Raw genomic sequence first — 14,263 nt, 5'->3', positions numbered from 1 at the left:
CCGTGTAGGGCTGAGCGCCGGTCAGCGTGGTTTATTCGGTTCGATCTATTCAGTTTTTTAATATTAAAAGCCAAAATTTATGTTAAAAAATTATTAACTGAACCTAAATAACTGGATTATTTCGGTTATCGGTTAAAAACTAAACTAAAATTATTAATAGATATTTATAAGATTAATCGTTATAGTTTCACCGATAAAATAATAACAATAAGTTCAATATACCATACATAATAGACTGATAATTATATATTCACGGAAGGAGACCAAGGAGTGAAGGTTGCATCTCATATTTACACTTGCCTATTGGGTTGGACTGGACCTCAAATTATAGAATAGAGACTAGTGAGGTGTTAGTTTGGTTAATTTGGTGATTTCGGTTTTTTAAAAATAAAAACCGATTAAAAAACTAAAAACCAAAATAACCTTATAAATCGGTTGTTTCTGTTATCATGTTCGGTTTGCAGTGAATTTGCCCAGCCCTACCTCCGTTTCATAGGATAAGATTTTCTAGTCTTATCTAAATTTATCAATTGATGATGTTTTAATTTATATATATGTTTAGATTTATTAGCATCCATACGAATCTAGACAATGCTAGAAAGTCTTACATTGTGAGACGAATGAAGTAACTTATACTTATATAACATTGAAAATTAAAAATTAAATTTAAGGTTGATTTTAAGAGTTTTTATTGTAATTTATTTTTTAGCCAATGCTCTTAGTTCACTAAGAACACGTATTTATAAATTATTTTTATTTGTAAAATTGCAAATTTGGTTTTTTCATATAAATACCAAACAATGACCGCCTTCAGTGTTGTACAAGCGATATCTCAGACCCTAAGAGACAGCAGGAGGGAAAAATATCTTGGCAGAATTTACTAGAGGATATCCAAAATTGATGTAATTGGCTAGGCGCACTAAATAGTGTAATTAGCTTATGGACACTGATCATATTATTTTAAATTCATGCAAAAAAGTGGAGTGAGAAATTTTCAAAAGACAAGTTTGCCCCTGCCCGTGAGCAAACAGGCACATTAGCAAAGATGCCGTGATGGCTTTGCGGTGGACCTCGGCTGGTCACGGTCCTAGGGCTAAGATCGGTTCTCGGAGTAGATAACGCAGGGCATAAGAGTAAACTTAACATTTTTATTTTGTCTCCATTTTTTGTTTGAAAAATATAAATTATTACCTTCGGTGTCCTAAAGACAATTACATTATTTTTGTTCTACCCTTAGCAATGAAAAAAAAATCTTGTGGTTTCCCCGGCCAATTGTATAAAATTTTGGATGTCATGTATCAATTTTTGCCAAATATCTTCCAACACAAGAAACATGAACCTACATTTCATGCACCTTCTAGCATTTTTTAACCCAAAACATGGCTACTTTTACACCTGCATCTCTGTTAACAATCACAAGTTTTTAACGTTAAAGTATTCTACATCTATGATCTCTTCTCAAATCTCAATAAACCACAATATTTCGTTAAACCTTTTCATATTTTGAAAGAGATAAAGTAATTTCCTTTTTTTTAGGGTAAAAGTACTTTCCTTTGAGTGGGTTGCAGTGCAGCACTCGCCCCTTTAGATAACAGATTTGCTACTGCTACGAACAAAGTGAGAAGTTGCCAATCCAAGGGCCATTCACACGGTATAGGTCGATAGTTGGGTGGACCTGGGCCATCGTTAGGCTGGTCTTCACTGGCCCACCTAGCCTATTTGGGCCATACTCCCTCCGTCCGAAATAAAACATAACGTTGACTCTTCGTTTTATTTAATTTTTTACGATTAATATTTTTGTTTTTATTAGATAATAAATCATAAATAGTGTTTTACGTGTGAGTAATTTTTTTAGTTTCTTGAATTTTTTTAAATAAGATAGATGATCAAACGCTGGATACATATGATCAGAAGTTTAATTTATTTTGGGATCGAGTAAGACATAATCCAAAGTGATACGAATAGAGGAGAGAGACAAGGGACGGCATAGAAAGGGACGCAGTCACCGAGATAGAGAACCGAGACGACACAGAAGGGGATGCAGTCACCGGGTGGAGGATTATCCATCAGAGATGCAATTGATGATGGAGAAACAAAGAAGTGGAAGTAACACCACTGATGTCAACATCAACATGTGAACAACATGACACCGCTTCGTCCACAACGATGGACATTCATCTCGCGTCCTCTTACAGGAATCTCTGCAAGACGCTTCATGGACGCTGGCATCGACCGCATCATCTACGACGGGCAAAGACTGCATTCACTATGGTGGTGACCTCTTACACAGCGTATAGAGTTCAACCAAAAACTGGTGACCTGACGTTAACAGTGTTCTCTGGCATCTGCAAGATGACTTGACATATGCAAGACACTTCCAATGACATCCTCTAACATCTGCAAGGTGCCTCATCTATGATCGCAGCTCCGTCTCTAATTTTTTTCGCCTTTGGCTATATGCGGCTATATCAACTACCATGTCTACGACGACCACGACTACCACATGAGCGACTATCTCGATAGACATTACAATAAATCATCCTCGACAACTCCAGTTAAAAGCGTCAATGTCATTGCTTTCGTCCATGCGACTCCCGCTATGACCGCGGGAGGGAATAAAGGAGAGAGACAAGGGACGACACAGAAAATGACGTAGTTACCAAGGTGGAGGACCGAGACGACACAGAAGGGGACGCAGTCACCGGGTGGAGAATTATCCATCAGAGATGCAATTGATGATGGAGAAACAAAGTGAACCACAAGATTTTAAATTCAATCGCAATCGCTCGCTTTGCTCCCGTTACCACTGAGGGGGAATGTTAGAGATATAGATACATACGGTTAGAGATAACGGAGTCTAATAGAAACTCTAGAGATAAAGATAAAATCCTAGAGAGATACGGTAGAATATTTATCTTGTACTCCAAGTTTCTATCTCCTATGTACCCTATAAATATACCAATTATATCCATGAGGGTTAGTGTAATATACAACAGAACACAAATTTCTCTCCCATCCAATATTTTTCACAATATGTGGATGAAACTGTGAATCGTTTCTAACCATCATCGTAGTTTAAGAATGGTAGAATTTCAAGGGAAGATATTTCTAGAAATACACAGACAGGGTTGCTGCTTGGCTGTTGGTAAGTTTCTATCTCCTATATACCCTATAAATATACCTATGAGGGTTAGTGTAATATACAACAGAACTCATAGATTTCTCTTCCATCTAATATTTTTCACAATATATGGATGAAACTGTGAATTGTTTCTAACCATCGTCGTAGTTTAAGAATGGTAGAATTTCAAGGGAAGATATTTCTAGAAATACAGGACACAGACAGGGTTGCTGCTTGGCTGTTGGTGACGTACCATGATGGAGAGATGCTTTTGGCACTATCTCAAAATTCGAATAGCCTGGAATATCCACTAGCTAGCTCCAGACATGCTGAGGTTGCTGTGGCTAACGTTGTTGTCAAACCGAAAATTACAAGGGTTTAGTGCCTTCTTCTAAACCTGCTTAGTGACTGATTACCCTGGATAGTTTGTTAAACCTACCGTCGTGCTCCAGAAATTCTGGGTAGGGATGCTGAATGCCTCCAGATATTCTGGGTTCTTGCTAGATTTTCTTTCAGCTATTGCACTTTCTTGGTCATGTGGCCATGCTGTTACAAACAAAAAAACAGAGTTTCTTAATCTGTACAAATATCAAAACTGAATCATCATAACAGCATCAATCTAACCAACAAAAATAGTGGCAAGAAGCATTCTTATTTCCTCCATCCTTTATTCATTTGTCCCAGAGAGATGGATCCATGGAGTTGTTGCCCTCATGGGCAATCAAAGCAGAGCAGAGCGCGCACACGCACATACGGTGGCAGTGCTATGAACAAACACATTAACATCCAAAGCTAAGATAAACAAGGGTGTCTAAGCAAATCTCCCAAAAACCGCAGGGAAAAGCCCACATCTTGTCGTCGTCCCCAACGCCGCCGTGCCACCACCACCACCACATCTTACTCCGCACTCCCACACACTGAGGCGTTGCTTGTTTCCGATCTTTTCCCCTTGTTCGCTCAGGCGTCCACGGTCTCGCCGTCGTCCTTCGACGCCAGGATCAGCTCCGGGTGCGTGGCTGACGGGGCCTTCTTGATCGTCCCGTCGATGGCGTTGGGCCGGCCGAGCGCCTTCAGGGCCAGGTGCGCCGCCTTCTGGCCGGAGATCATCATGGCGCCGAACGTCGGACCCTGCAACAACGGCGTGGGAATGAGTTGGTTCAATCCCAAGAACAGGCAGAGATTGTGAGGGGGTGTGAGAAAATTTGATCTTTGTTCGTACCATTCTCGGGGCGCCGTCGATCTCGGCGACTTCCATGCCGGTTACGATCATGCCGGGGACGACCTCGCGGGTGAGGCGGACGATCTCGTCCTCGGCGGTGTTCATGTCAAGCGCGCGCATGCCGGGCACGGCGTCGATCATGCCGATGTCCTGGAGCCGCTTCACGCCGGTGGCGCCGAACGGCCCGTCGTGGCCGCAGGAGCTCACCACCACCTTGGATTCCATCACGTTGGGGTCCATGCACGACTGGGTGTCGTGGTTCATCGACACCAGCGCCCAGTTGGTAACCACGCCGCCGACGCGTCCCTCCTTGACGATGAGGTCCTCGACGGCGACGGCGTTGAACAGCTTGACGTTGGGCCGCGCCAGGAGACGGCTCATGACAGTGGAGGTGAAGAGCGCGGCGTGCTTGATGACGACGTAGTCCTCCTGCTCGTCGTAGGCCACGCCGAGCTCGTCGAGGAACAGGTGCGCTGGCTTGCGCACCACCATGGCCGAGAAGAGCTGCCCGCCGAGCCAGGCCCCGCCGCCGGGGGAGACGGACTGCTCGATGATGGCGATGCTGATGGAGGGGTCCTTGGACAGCTCGTACGCGCACGACAGCCCCGCGGAGCCGGCGCCGACGACGACGACGTCGGTGTCGGCGTACGTGATCATGTCGGTCATGTACCGGCGGGTCATCTCGCGGGAGACGATGGACTCCTTGATCGGGCTGAACCTGATGGCGTTGAGGTCGTAGGGGGGATTGGACGACGAGATGGAGTTGCAGATGGAGGCGCGCGGCGCGACGGAGACGGAGGAGGTGCTGCGGGCGGCGGCCGGGAGGCGCGCGCCGGCGAAGGAGGTCTTGAGGAGGCTGGACGCGGTGGTGGCCATGGCTGCCATGCGCGCGTGAGGATGAGCTGAGCTGAGCTTCGCTGGAGATGAGGGAGGTGTGTGAGTGTGGATACAGCGCGGGGTGGCGAGGGGTATAAGAAGGGGAGATTGGGTGCAAATATCTGGGAGTGGCGTCCACGTTTCAGCAGTATGGGCCTCATGGTTTCGGATTGATAGGAGGAGATATTTTGCGAGGGTTTAGTGAGGGCTTTTTGGACTCTCTTCAAACGGCTTCGATAGAATGGATGGGACAAGACCATCAATGTGCTGCCCAGGAGCCCCAAGTCCAGCTTGTCCGCACGAGATTTTGCTTCAGTCCAATAAAAAATATCTTGAGATATTAATATCTACTAAATCGTTTTTTATCATTGGATCTAGCCGAGCACCTCCAATGCTAAATGCTTAGATATGTGCTTAAATAGTTGATTAAGGTAAATACTTTAATTAAGAGTCCATTTGTCCAATGCAAAATGTGAAGCAAATGCTTAAAATATTGATCTTTGTTTGTAGCACCTCTACAAGCATTACTACAGTCCAACGCAAGAGCCTGCTCCTTTGACCTTTGCGTCTACCATAAAAGCTTAACTGATGTTATAATTGAGACGTTCGATGCCAACGTAAAAACCTCGCTCTGAGGTTGTGTTCAACTAGAGACATGTTTAGATTTGCTTAGGGTTGGCAATTTCTCCTGTGGTGACAGGGGCCAGGGACATGTTGGCCATGGGGATTTGGGGCTAGGGCCTCGATTTTGGTGTGGGTGGGGGGCATGGGAGGGTTTATACATGTGGGTTCGTTGCGAGGACTCGAGAAAATATTAGACTTTTAAATACAATAAAATTAAGACCCAAAAGACAAAAGCTCAATAAAATTCTAACAAAACCCTAGCTACTCTCTCTCCCCCTCACTCTCTCTCACGAGGGTACAATGACAGGGCTGGGCCACGATCGAGCGTGACGGTGCGGCGGAGGGGCTGCGAGGCTACGCGGTGGCCTGACATGACGGCAGGGCGGCTACAGTGCGACGGGGCGGCAATAGTGCAACGGTTGGGTAGGGCAGCGGTGGGGCTGCATAGCTACTAGGCGTGAAGGCACGATAGGGCAGCGTGGCAGCTGGACGGCCGCCATCTTCACCCCCTCTATGACAGCGAGTCTCTCTCTTTCTCTCTCTGCACTGTTCCTTGAGGGCGCCAGGACCTTGTTTGGGTTGACGGAGCCGCCAGGGTCGAGGCCAGGGAAGAATTTCGCCTAGTTTTTGATTTCAAGGCCGAGGCCGGGGATGAAGTTCGAGGTCTAGGCCGAGGCCGTTCTTGCCCAACCCATCCCTGATCCACCCCGTTGCCAACCCTAGATCTACTGTTTAGCGCATGGAAAACAGAATGACTCATTAGGACATGTGTAATTAAGTATTAGTTAAAAAACTTGAAAATGCTTTAGTATGATTTCTAAAAGCAAATTTCCTATATATTTTTTCTTTTTACAAAAAATACACTATTTAGCAGTTTAGGATGTGCGAAAAAATTGAGAGAGTATAAGATGTAGAAGTGTAGATAATACACCCTAATTATACTGATTTACTACAGTGACCATGAATTCGATAAGCTGCTAGTAGATGGTAGCTTCTCTTGCACTGGAAAATCTGTGGTAAATATCCGCAACTCCTCCAGCTTTGTCCACATATTAGACAAGTGTTGTATCACCGTTCTTTGAATGATTTTTCTACATCTTTTTCAAGAAAGATCTTTGCATGTTAGCAATCTTCAAAAGTACGCAGAATGAATTGAGGCCGTTGAAGTCCCTATCATATCTCATCAGCAAAGCTCACAACTTGCTGAAAGGGACCATACGACGAATGAAGAAATTCCAAATGCTATCCTGCTTGCAATTACATTTTCTTTTTTGGATGATTGCAATTATTACTATTACCACCACTACTCTCTTGGTAACACCATAATTATTTGGCTTTCGGCAATTCGGCCAGAACAGATCGAGGCCCAATTCTAATCTAGCGAGACTGTGCATGCCATCGCCATTCAGATTTGTGCCACACAATTTTGTCCATTGAATTCTTGAAAACGACACTTGATCAGACAGGCTCTTTTCCGGAGAAAGATCACGTTATATGGCCAGTTCTATTTCCCTGGCTGCGATCATGTGACTCTTTGAAGGTGACCCCTGCATTATTTGCTGGCAAATGGCAATTAATATATCTAGTGATATATATCTTCTGAACCACATACATGGCAGGTTTCCCTATGTGATCGGTATTCTACAAACTCTCGAGAACAGAGTACTGTAGCAAATATGACAAAGCCAAGAAACGCAAGGTGTTTGTGCAATCCGGCCTGGGCTCATGGAGAGTTGGGCCACGTCACCGCGATTAGTTCGGCCGTCGGATCCGACATGGATGGATGAGGTTGCCGCGCTGCTTGATCAGTGGGATTCTATTGTTTACCGATAGATCACCGTGGGGCCCACCTGGTTGGTTGCGATTTCGCCTCCTCCGCACGACGTCCTCTACTTACTGTGGGGCCCGCTTCCTCCGCACGGTGTTTTCTGTTGCACACTCCCTTCTCCCCCTTGCCTCAAAGAAAAAGAGCGGCATCAGTTTTGCCTCTTCCACACGGGAGGTTGTGATGACTCCTTGTAATCATTATCTTATAATCATTATTGTCGATCGATGCTCAGGGTTTTTTCTAGGGGTTTTCATATTAAGTTCGTGTCTTTGATCTGGTCAATTTTTCTAATATCGAGTAAATACTCTAAGGATCACTAATATGTTTCACAAAATTTCTAAGGGACCAAGTTATAATTCATTTAGCTTAATGAGAATGTGCACCTTAGGGTTTAATGTGATTATTACGATTTGTTTATAACGGTAGCTACAATGATAAAGAAAAATCAAATGAAATCCAACATGATGCAAAAGTTTTAAGAAGATAGAAATTTTAGCGATTTTTATTATTCGAAGTTTTCAGGTTGTTAAAAAAAATCAAAGTTTTGTATTATCATAAATCAGGGCTCTTCAGTTTGGAAGTTTTTCAAAGAAAAATATAAGGAATTGAACTATTTTCTACAAAAATCATGTAAATTTTATGCATTCCCACAATGTGCAAGTCTCAAATAACGAAGGATGGGGCAAATTAACATGCATAATAAATGGTTTGGTGTCCGATAGCCGGAGTATATCCTAAGAGCATATTTAATGGTAGAGCCCATTATAAGCTCAATCTCAAGCTACGTCAGCAGAAAAAACTCCTTAACAATGGACAGTCTTGTCAAGCTGACTCTTCATAATTACGGGCTAATTAATTTTCTGTTCGCATTCCATCTGATCAGCGTATCTGATTAGAGTCAGGACACGTACAAAACAGATTTTCTAGTTGTTTCCTCGTTTTATGCGCTAAGAGTTGATGTTTTGCTGACTCAATGCAAAATAACCACTTTTCTCTCTCCTATTATCTCTCTTCCACGTCAGTGAGCATGTATCGATAGAGACGACAATGAAAACCATTTGTACGTGCCCTAATAAATAGGTTGGCAGCAATGGTTGCATGATGCCATGAACCACTCTGTTCTGTTGGAAATAAACACGTCATATGGGTGTGTACCCGGCGTGGTAGAGTCAGTGTGTTGTGTGCGTGGCTGCTTGTTGCATGGAGTACCTGTTAGCTGCATGCATGGCCGCTGCTAGCTGCTGGTTGCATCTTGCATGCATGCACGCATTAGTTTAGTTTGATCGTGTTAGTTAGTGCAGGGGTGGCCGTGGGAGCTGCAGGCGTCAAAAGCGGAAGGCATCACGGCGACGCGTGCGAGTGAAGGTGAAGACCGGTTCGTGCGGGAGTTCGTGGCTCAACGCAGAGAGGCTGGGTCTGCCGGGGTGGTGCGTGCGTGCGCGCGCGCCAAGCTCGCCGTAGTGGACCGTGTGGACGCTGCGACGTCACTGGGCTATAAATGGCCATGTAAACCTTGTGTATTAAGTGCCGAGTTAATCTTTAGTGAGTAATAAAGCCAAGATACAGGAGCAATCGGCTCCGCGGCGTTCGTCGTTGCAACTTCACTGTTCATCTTCAACCTTTAGCCGTTCTTGTGTGTGAGAAAGAGAGTTTCGTTCTTGTATTCCTGAGCTGGTTCTAACATGTTCTAGATGTATCTTCCCCATCTACTAGGCAACGCAAGAGTGGAGTATTAAAAGAGCAGTCCGTCCGTCCGTCCGTTCACCCCCTCCCTTCTACCCTCCATACTCCACGCAGTGCGACGTGTTCCATAAAAACGGAAAAATCAACTAACAGCGCACACGACCAAATAAAAAAAAAAGAACAAAACTGCATCGCACAGTCTCGGCACATCTAGCCAGCGTCGCCTCCACCACGTCGATCCGACGCACGCCTTCGCCGCCGCTCAATCCGCGCCTCCACCAGCCGCCGCATCATTCTGGCGCACGCCTCCGCGGCCGCCCGATCCGCACAGTAAATGCCGCCGCCGCCGGGCCGCTTCCTTCATGCCTTCTGCTTGCGTCTTTGTCCGTAGCCGGCGGGGGGAGGGGGGCGGTTGGGATAACTGCGTGCGAGGGAGGGCGCCTGCACATCGAGGGCTGCTGTCGAAGAAGGGAGTGCTGGGGCCGATGTGGGTGGCAGCGCTCAGCCGGGACCAAGTCGTCCGCACCCAAAATCTTCGCGTGCATTGGTAAGCAATACGATGCCACTCCGCCTCCTCGTCCTCGGTTCTATGCAACGCCGGCGAGTTCGCAGGCAAAAATGCAAACTATGGAGTGTGCAGGACGCTGGGTCACTCGAGGGAAGTGGCTCATGCTAGCAACGTTGACTAGCTTGGTGGCGAAAAGGCGGACCGGACCGAGTGCGCCCAGACAGCCAGTCGGTGACAACTGACAACATGGGCGATGCGGACGAGTGTGTGAGCAAGCCACTGGAGCCTCGAGAAATGACGCGGTGGACTAACGAGCTTCATACCTTGGCCTGGCCCTGAATCGAGAATCAAAGTGCAACACAATGTATCAGTTTATTCCTCATGTGTGCATGCCTTCATTGTCTTGAGTCAATTCATGGGGGCTATATGCACATATGGTGTCCCCAGTAGTGCTCATGCACGCCCATAACATCAAGGCCATGGCAATAGATTAGGCCAAGTCAATTAGCTTGTGGGTCACACGTACCGACGAACTCGATAACGATGACACAACTCGATAAATGGAGAGCGATAACCTCGGGGCAACAACCTGGCAAGATGGACTAGCAATGTCCGGATTTGGGGATTTTGACAGCAACTAGACACCCTGCCTGCAGAATCGTCAGATCAAACGTCAGCAGCCAAAGTAATGGTTGTTCTATAAAACAAAGTGGAAAATTTCAGTGGCATTTCATGATTTTGAGCTCCAAGCTGTGGTACATAACATATTTGCATGATTATCTCGAATTTGTGGTTTAGGTGGGAGCAATGGAACACTGTAGGAGGCAAGGTAATTATAATATATATGGAAGTGAAATATTCTATATGTTATTATTTGTTATATGTTATGTCGTTTTGTGTTTATTACACATGTAATTGTATAGGGATGTGTAATTTATTCTTTGAGCTAACTATTTTTTTATTAAATATAGTTTCGTAGCAATGCACGGCCAATGTAACTAGTACGGTAGAAAACTATGCTAGTCACATGCAGTGACCGAGAAAACGAGTGGGTTTTCAGAAGCAGGCGAAGAAACCCAAAACAAGAGATGTGCTTCAAACCAGAAAATCAAAAAAGATTCCCCAATATTCTACCAAATCGCGTGACAATACGTGAACTGAAAATTTCTAAACATTTGTACACAGAAAATATACACATTTTCGATAATCCGTTGTGATGTTACCTGTGGGAAAGGTTGCAGCGGGAATGCGTATGAGTGCTCAGCTTTGGATATTTGCAGCTGCATACTACAGTATTACTCTTGTGTACTTCTATAGTTCTATTGCTGGCTCGGCTTCGCAACGGAACTGAACTCCAGAAATTAACCCGCTACTGTCCTTGTCGAAGAACTGGAATGCGGTGTGGAGGTGCTCCTCCCTGCTTATTCTGTTCATGTGCATTGTCAGTGATAACTCAGAATCGATAGTTCCGTTGCGGTGTGCATTAGTCTATTTTTCCAAAGCCACAAACATTTTCAGTCTGAAGATTCTGAATGTGAGGTATGCAGTAGAGCAAATCAGTTCCAATTACCAAATGATTATAGAAGTGTAGCTATTACAGCTTCATTTGGCTGCCGAACTTCAGCTTATAGGTGATCTTATAGTTCTCTCCTCTGCTCAACTCGTCGACAGTTATCATGTCCTTTATCGCCTATTTTCAGACTGACTGAACAGTGAATACTACTCACACTCCTTGTTGAGTAGGTTCATAGCTCTGAATTGCTTCAGCCTGCAAACAAGAAATTTTCCAGCGGCGTATCGATCCCCTCGATCTGCATATCCTTTTGATCCATGGATGATCAAACAGATTTACATCAAAAATCTATCCTTTGACACACTGGTGATGCTTTCATGTTGGCTGTTTTGGAAGGAACGTAATGCAAGAATTTTCAACAATGTCAGTCGTTCAGCGGTGGAGTGGCTGAGAGATTTCAACGAAGAAGCTATGATTTGGAAGGATGCAGATTTTTTCAGAATCCCGCAGGGAATCGGTTAACTGCCCTGGTTTTTTTCCCTCCTTGTGTTGCTTTTCGTTTTTCTTGCCTAGCCGGTTTCTAACGGCTGCTTGGCTTTGTTTTTCTGGCTGTGGTCTTGTATACCTGTTTATTCTGATTTTAATGAAATCTGGATGGTCTGTGTTGAGTCATCCCAACTTAAAAAAAAAAAAACTATCCTTCTTCTGCAAAAATAGAAAGTGATAAAATTTTGATCCATGCGTTCATAGCAGAAATGCCCTGCCTAGGGTTATTGAGAATACATGTACAGCACCACCCTCTGGCCTCTGCCAAGGCAAGGCTGCCGCCGACTGGCTGTCCCGCACGCACCGGCGAATCGTGCCGGCTTCGAGATGAACACGGGTGGAAGAGAGATCGAGAGACCGGCTGGACAACGGCAACCCTTTTAACTTTAGTGTGCGTGTCGACAAAAGAAATGCAGCATGAATCACGACGTTATAATCTAAGTAATTGTTGCCAACAAAAATATCTACCATGATTAGCCACCCACGAACTGAACTGAATTTAATTAAATACAAGACAAAAATATGCAGTTAGACTTTGTTCAAATCAAATAACCAAATTAAAATCATCGTATATCAATTTAATATTCATCTAGGTTTTGTCTACATCAAAACCAAATTAAAATCATTGGCTGTAAAATTTTTATATAAACACTAATGACCAGAAGAATCGACTGAAAGTTTTAGGGAAGAGCAAAGTGACAAAGGCAGGCGTCGCCGTCAAATTGGCACGTCGAAAGGTGATTAACAGATACAATTGCATCGACACATGTTTATTTATTTATACAGATGATGACGCGAGGATAATAGGTTTATATGGATCACAAGCAGTTCGATCAGGTGCATATTTATATGTACGTACAATATACAATATACGACGTACGTACATATGCAACCACTAAAGTACAGTACAGTGCACTACTAGGGGTATTGATACAATACAATACAATACAATACACATGCGTATATACAATATACAATACGCATGGGAAGGAAAGCAGTAGCAGCCTAGCAGATCGACGCATCAAACTGTGCGTGTGTAGTTGATCTGCTGGCCGTTGACGAAGCTGGGCACCCACCGGTTGCCGTTGATGAAATTGTCAACGGTAAAGCGGCTAGCCTCCGCTGCGGTGAGTACCCTGAACCCCGTCCAGTTGACGCGGTGGTTCGTCTTCGCCCCAGGGCCGGTGTTCCCGTACTCGAGGTACTCCACGGTCTTGGTTGTCTCTGGCACAGGGTGGCCCCTATCCCACTCGACCCACCCAGTCAGGTTGACTATGCTACTGAGGTAGCTCTCCATGAAAACCACGCGCGAGTGGTTCTTCCATGGCCGACCCAAGTACGTGTCCACGCCGGTGAGGTTGTCGCCGTCCATCGCTGTGACATTGCAGCGGTGGAAGACGAACCCGGAGGCGTGGCCAGGACTGTCGCGGCCTTGCCCGGTGATTACGTTGTGCGTCGCGCCGGGTGGACGGCGCACCAGCAGGCGACACTCCTGGAAAACGGCCATCGCGTTCCCGAAGACGAAGTCGACGGTGCCGGCGATGTCACACCGCAGGTAGAACTGGAGGTTGTTCTGGGCCCAGAGCGTGTCCTGGTGCCCTTCCAGGCGGCAGCGGTGGATCAGCGACTTGTTGGAGTCGGAGCGGAGAGCGAGAGCTGGACTAGCCGGTACGAGGGGACCTGCCGTGTTTTGGATGGTGAGATCCTGTGCGATGAAGCCATGTCCTGTCACAGCTGCAACGTACGCATATGCATGCATGATTATACATATTGCACGCGAGAAATGATACATAAAAGTTAATTAACGAATTGAAGGAATTAATAGCTAGTATATGTGTACGCCGCGGTGCATATATACAGTATACTTACTGACAGTGGCCGTCCAGGGCATGTCGGTGTGTTTCTGTCGGACGGAGTAGCGTCTTCCAGTAATAATGGTCTTGCCGATCCCTTCACCCCAAAGGACCACACTATGCCTGCTAATGTTCACCGTTTCTTCGTAAACACCTGCTTTGATGAAGACACCGTACCATCCTCTCCCCGGTGGCGCTGCCTCTAAAGCTTGCCCGATCGTTGTGAAATTGCCTGTACCGTCTTTGGCAACCACAGCCGTGTTGATGCCTTTGCCATCCACAGACCCTGTGCCCGTGGTGGTGGCGCCGCCGAGGAGCGCTAACTTGTGCCTCACCCACCCAGCTGCAGTACCGATCTCGGCTGCCGCCTCAATCCGCAGAAAATTAGCGTGTGCTGACACAACCAAAATGAGTAGAACCGTGGTCTTGCTACAGCTTCCAGCCATACTATACTTAATTAGCTACTTGCTCGATCCAAAATATGTCACTTGG

The 14,263-nt window shown here is 45.7% G+C and overlaps 2 protein-coding genes across 2 annotated transcripts; both read right to left on the bottom strand.

Moving 5' to 3' along the window:
* Positions 1-3,741: 3,741 nt before the first annotated feature.
* Positions 3,742-5,298, bottom strand: LOC102709384 (thiamine thiazole synthase 2, chloroplastic). The gene is made up of 2 exons (XM_006657718.3): positions 4,341-5,298; positions 3,742-4,249 (listed from the first exon to the last, which is right to left on the bottom strand). The coding sequence occupies exons 1-2, from the start codon at positions 5,223-5,225 to the stop codon at positions 4,079-4,081; spliced, it is 1,056 nt and encodes a 351-aa protein (XP_006657781.1). The 5' UTR covers positions 5,226-5,298; the 3' UTR covers positions 3,742-4,078.
* Positions 5,299-12,829: 7,531 nt separating this feature from the next.
* LOC102720066 (probable pectinesterase/pectinesterase inhibitor 17) lies at positions 12,830-14,263 on the bottom strand. Its single transcript, XM_006658569.2, has 2 exons — positions 13,788-14,263; positions 12,830-13,652 (listed from the first exon to the last, which is right to left on the bottom strand). The coding sequence occupies exons 1-2, from the start codon at positions 14,215-14,217 to the stop codon at positions 12,940-12,942; spliced, it is 1,143 nt and encodes a 380-aa protein (XP_006658632.1). The 5' UTR covers positions 14,218-14,263; the 3' UTR covers positions 12,830-12,939.

The sequence above is a fragment of the Oryza brachyantha genome, chromosome 7, assembly GCF_000231095.2.
Source record: "Oryza brachyantha chromosome 7, ObraRS2, whole genome shotgun sequence".
NCBI lineage: Eukaryota > Viridiplantae > Streptophyta > Magnoliopsida > Poales > Poaceae > Oryza > Oryza brachyantha.
Note: the sequence above shows the minus strand (reverse complement) of the source record. Positions and strands in the feature narration are given on the sequence as shown.

Excerpts from the sequence above, each read along its gene's own strand:
- LOC102720066 (XM_006658569.2), bottom strand. The coding sequence starts at position 14,217 with ATGGCTGGAAGCTGTAGCAAGACCACGGTTCTACTCATTTTGGTTGTG. Across the intron at positions 13,653-13,787 it reads GCCCTGGACGGCCACTGTCA|CTGTGACAGGACATGGCTTC; the intron begins GTAAGTATACTG and ends CGTACGTTGCAG.
- LOC102709384 (XM_006657718.3), bottom strand. The coding sequence starts at position 5,225 with ATGGCAGCCATGGCCACCACCGCGTCCAGCCTCCTCAAGACCTCCTTC. Across the intron at positions 4,250-4,340 it reads TCGACGGCGCCCCGAGAATG|GGTCCGACGTTCGGCGCCAT; the intron begins GTACGAACAAAG and ends CCGTTGTTGCAG.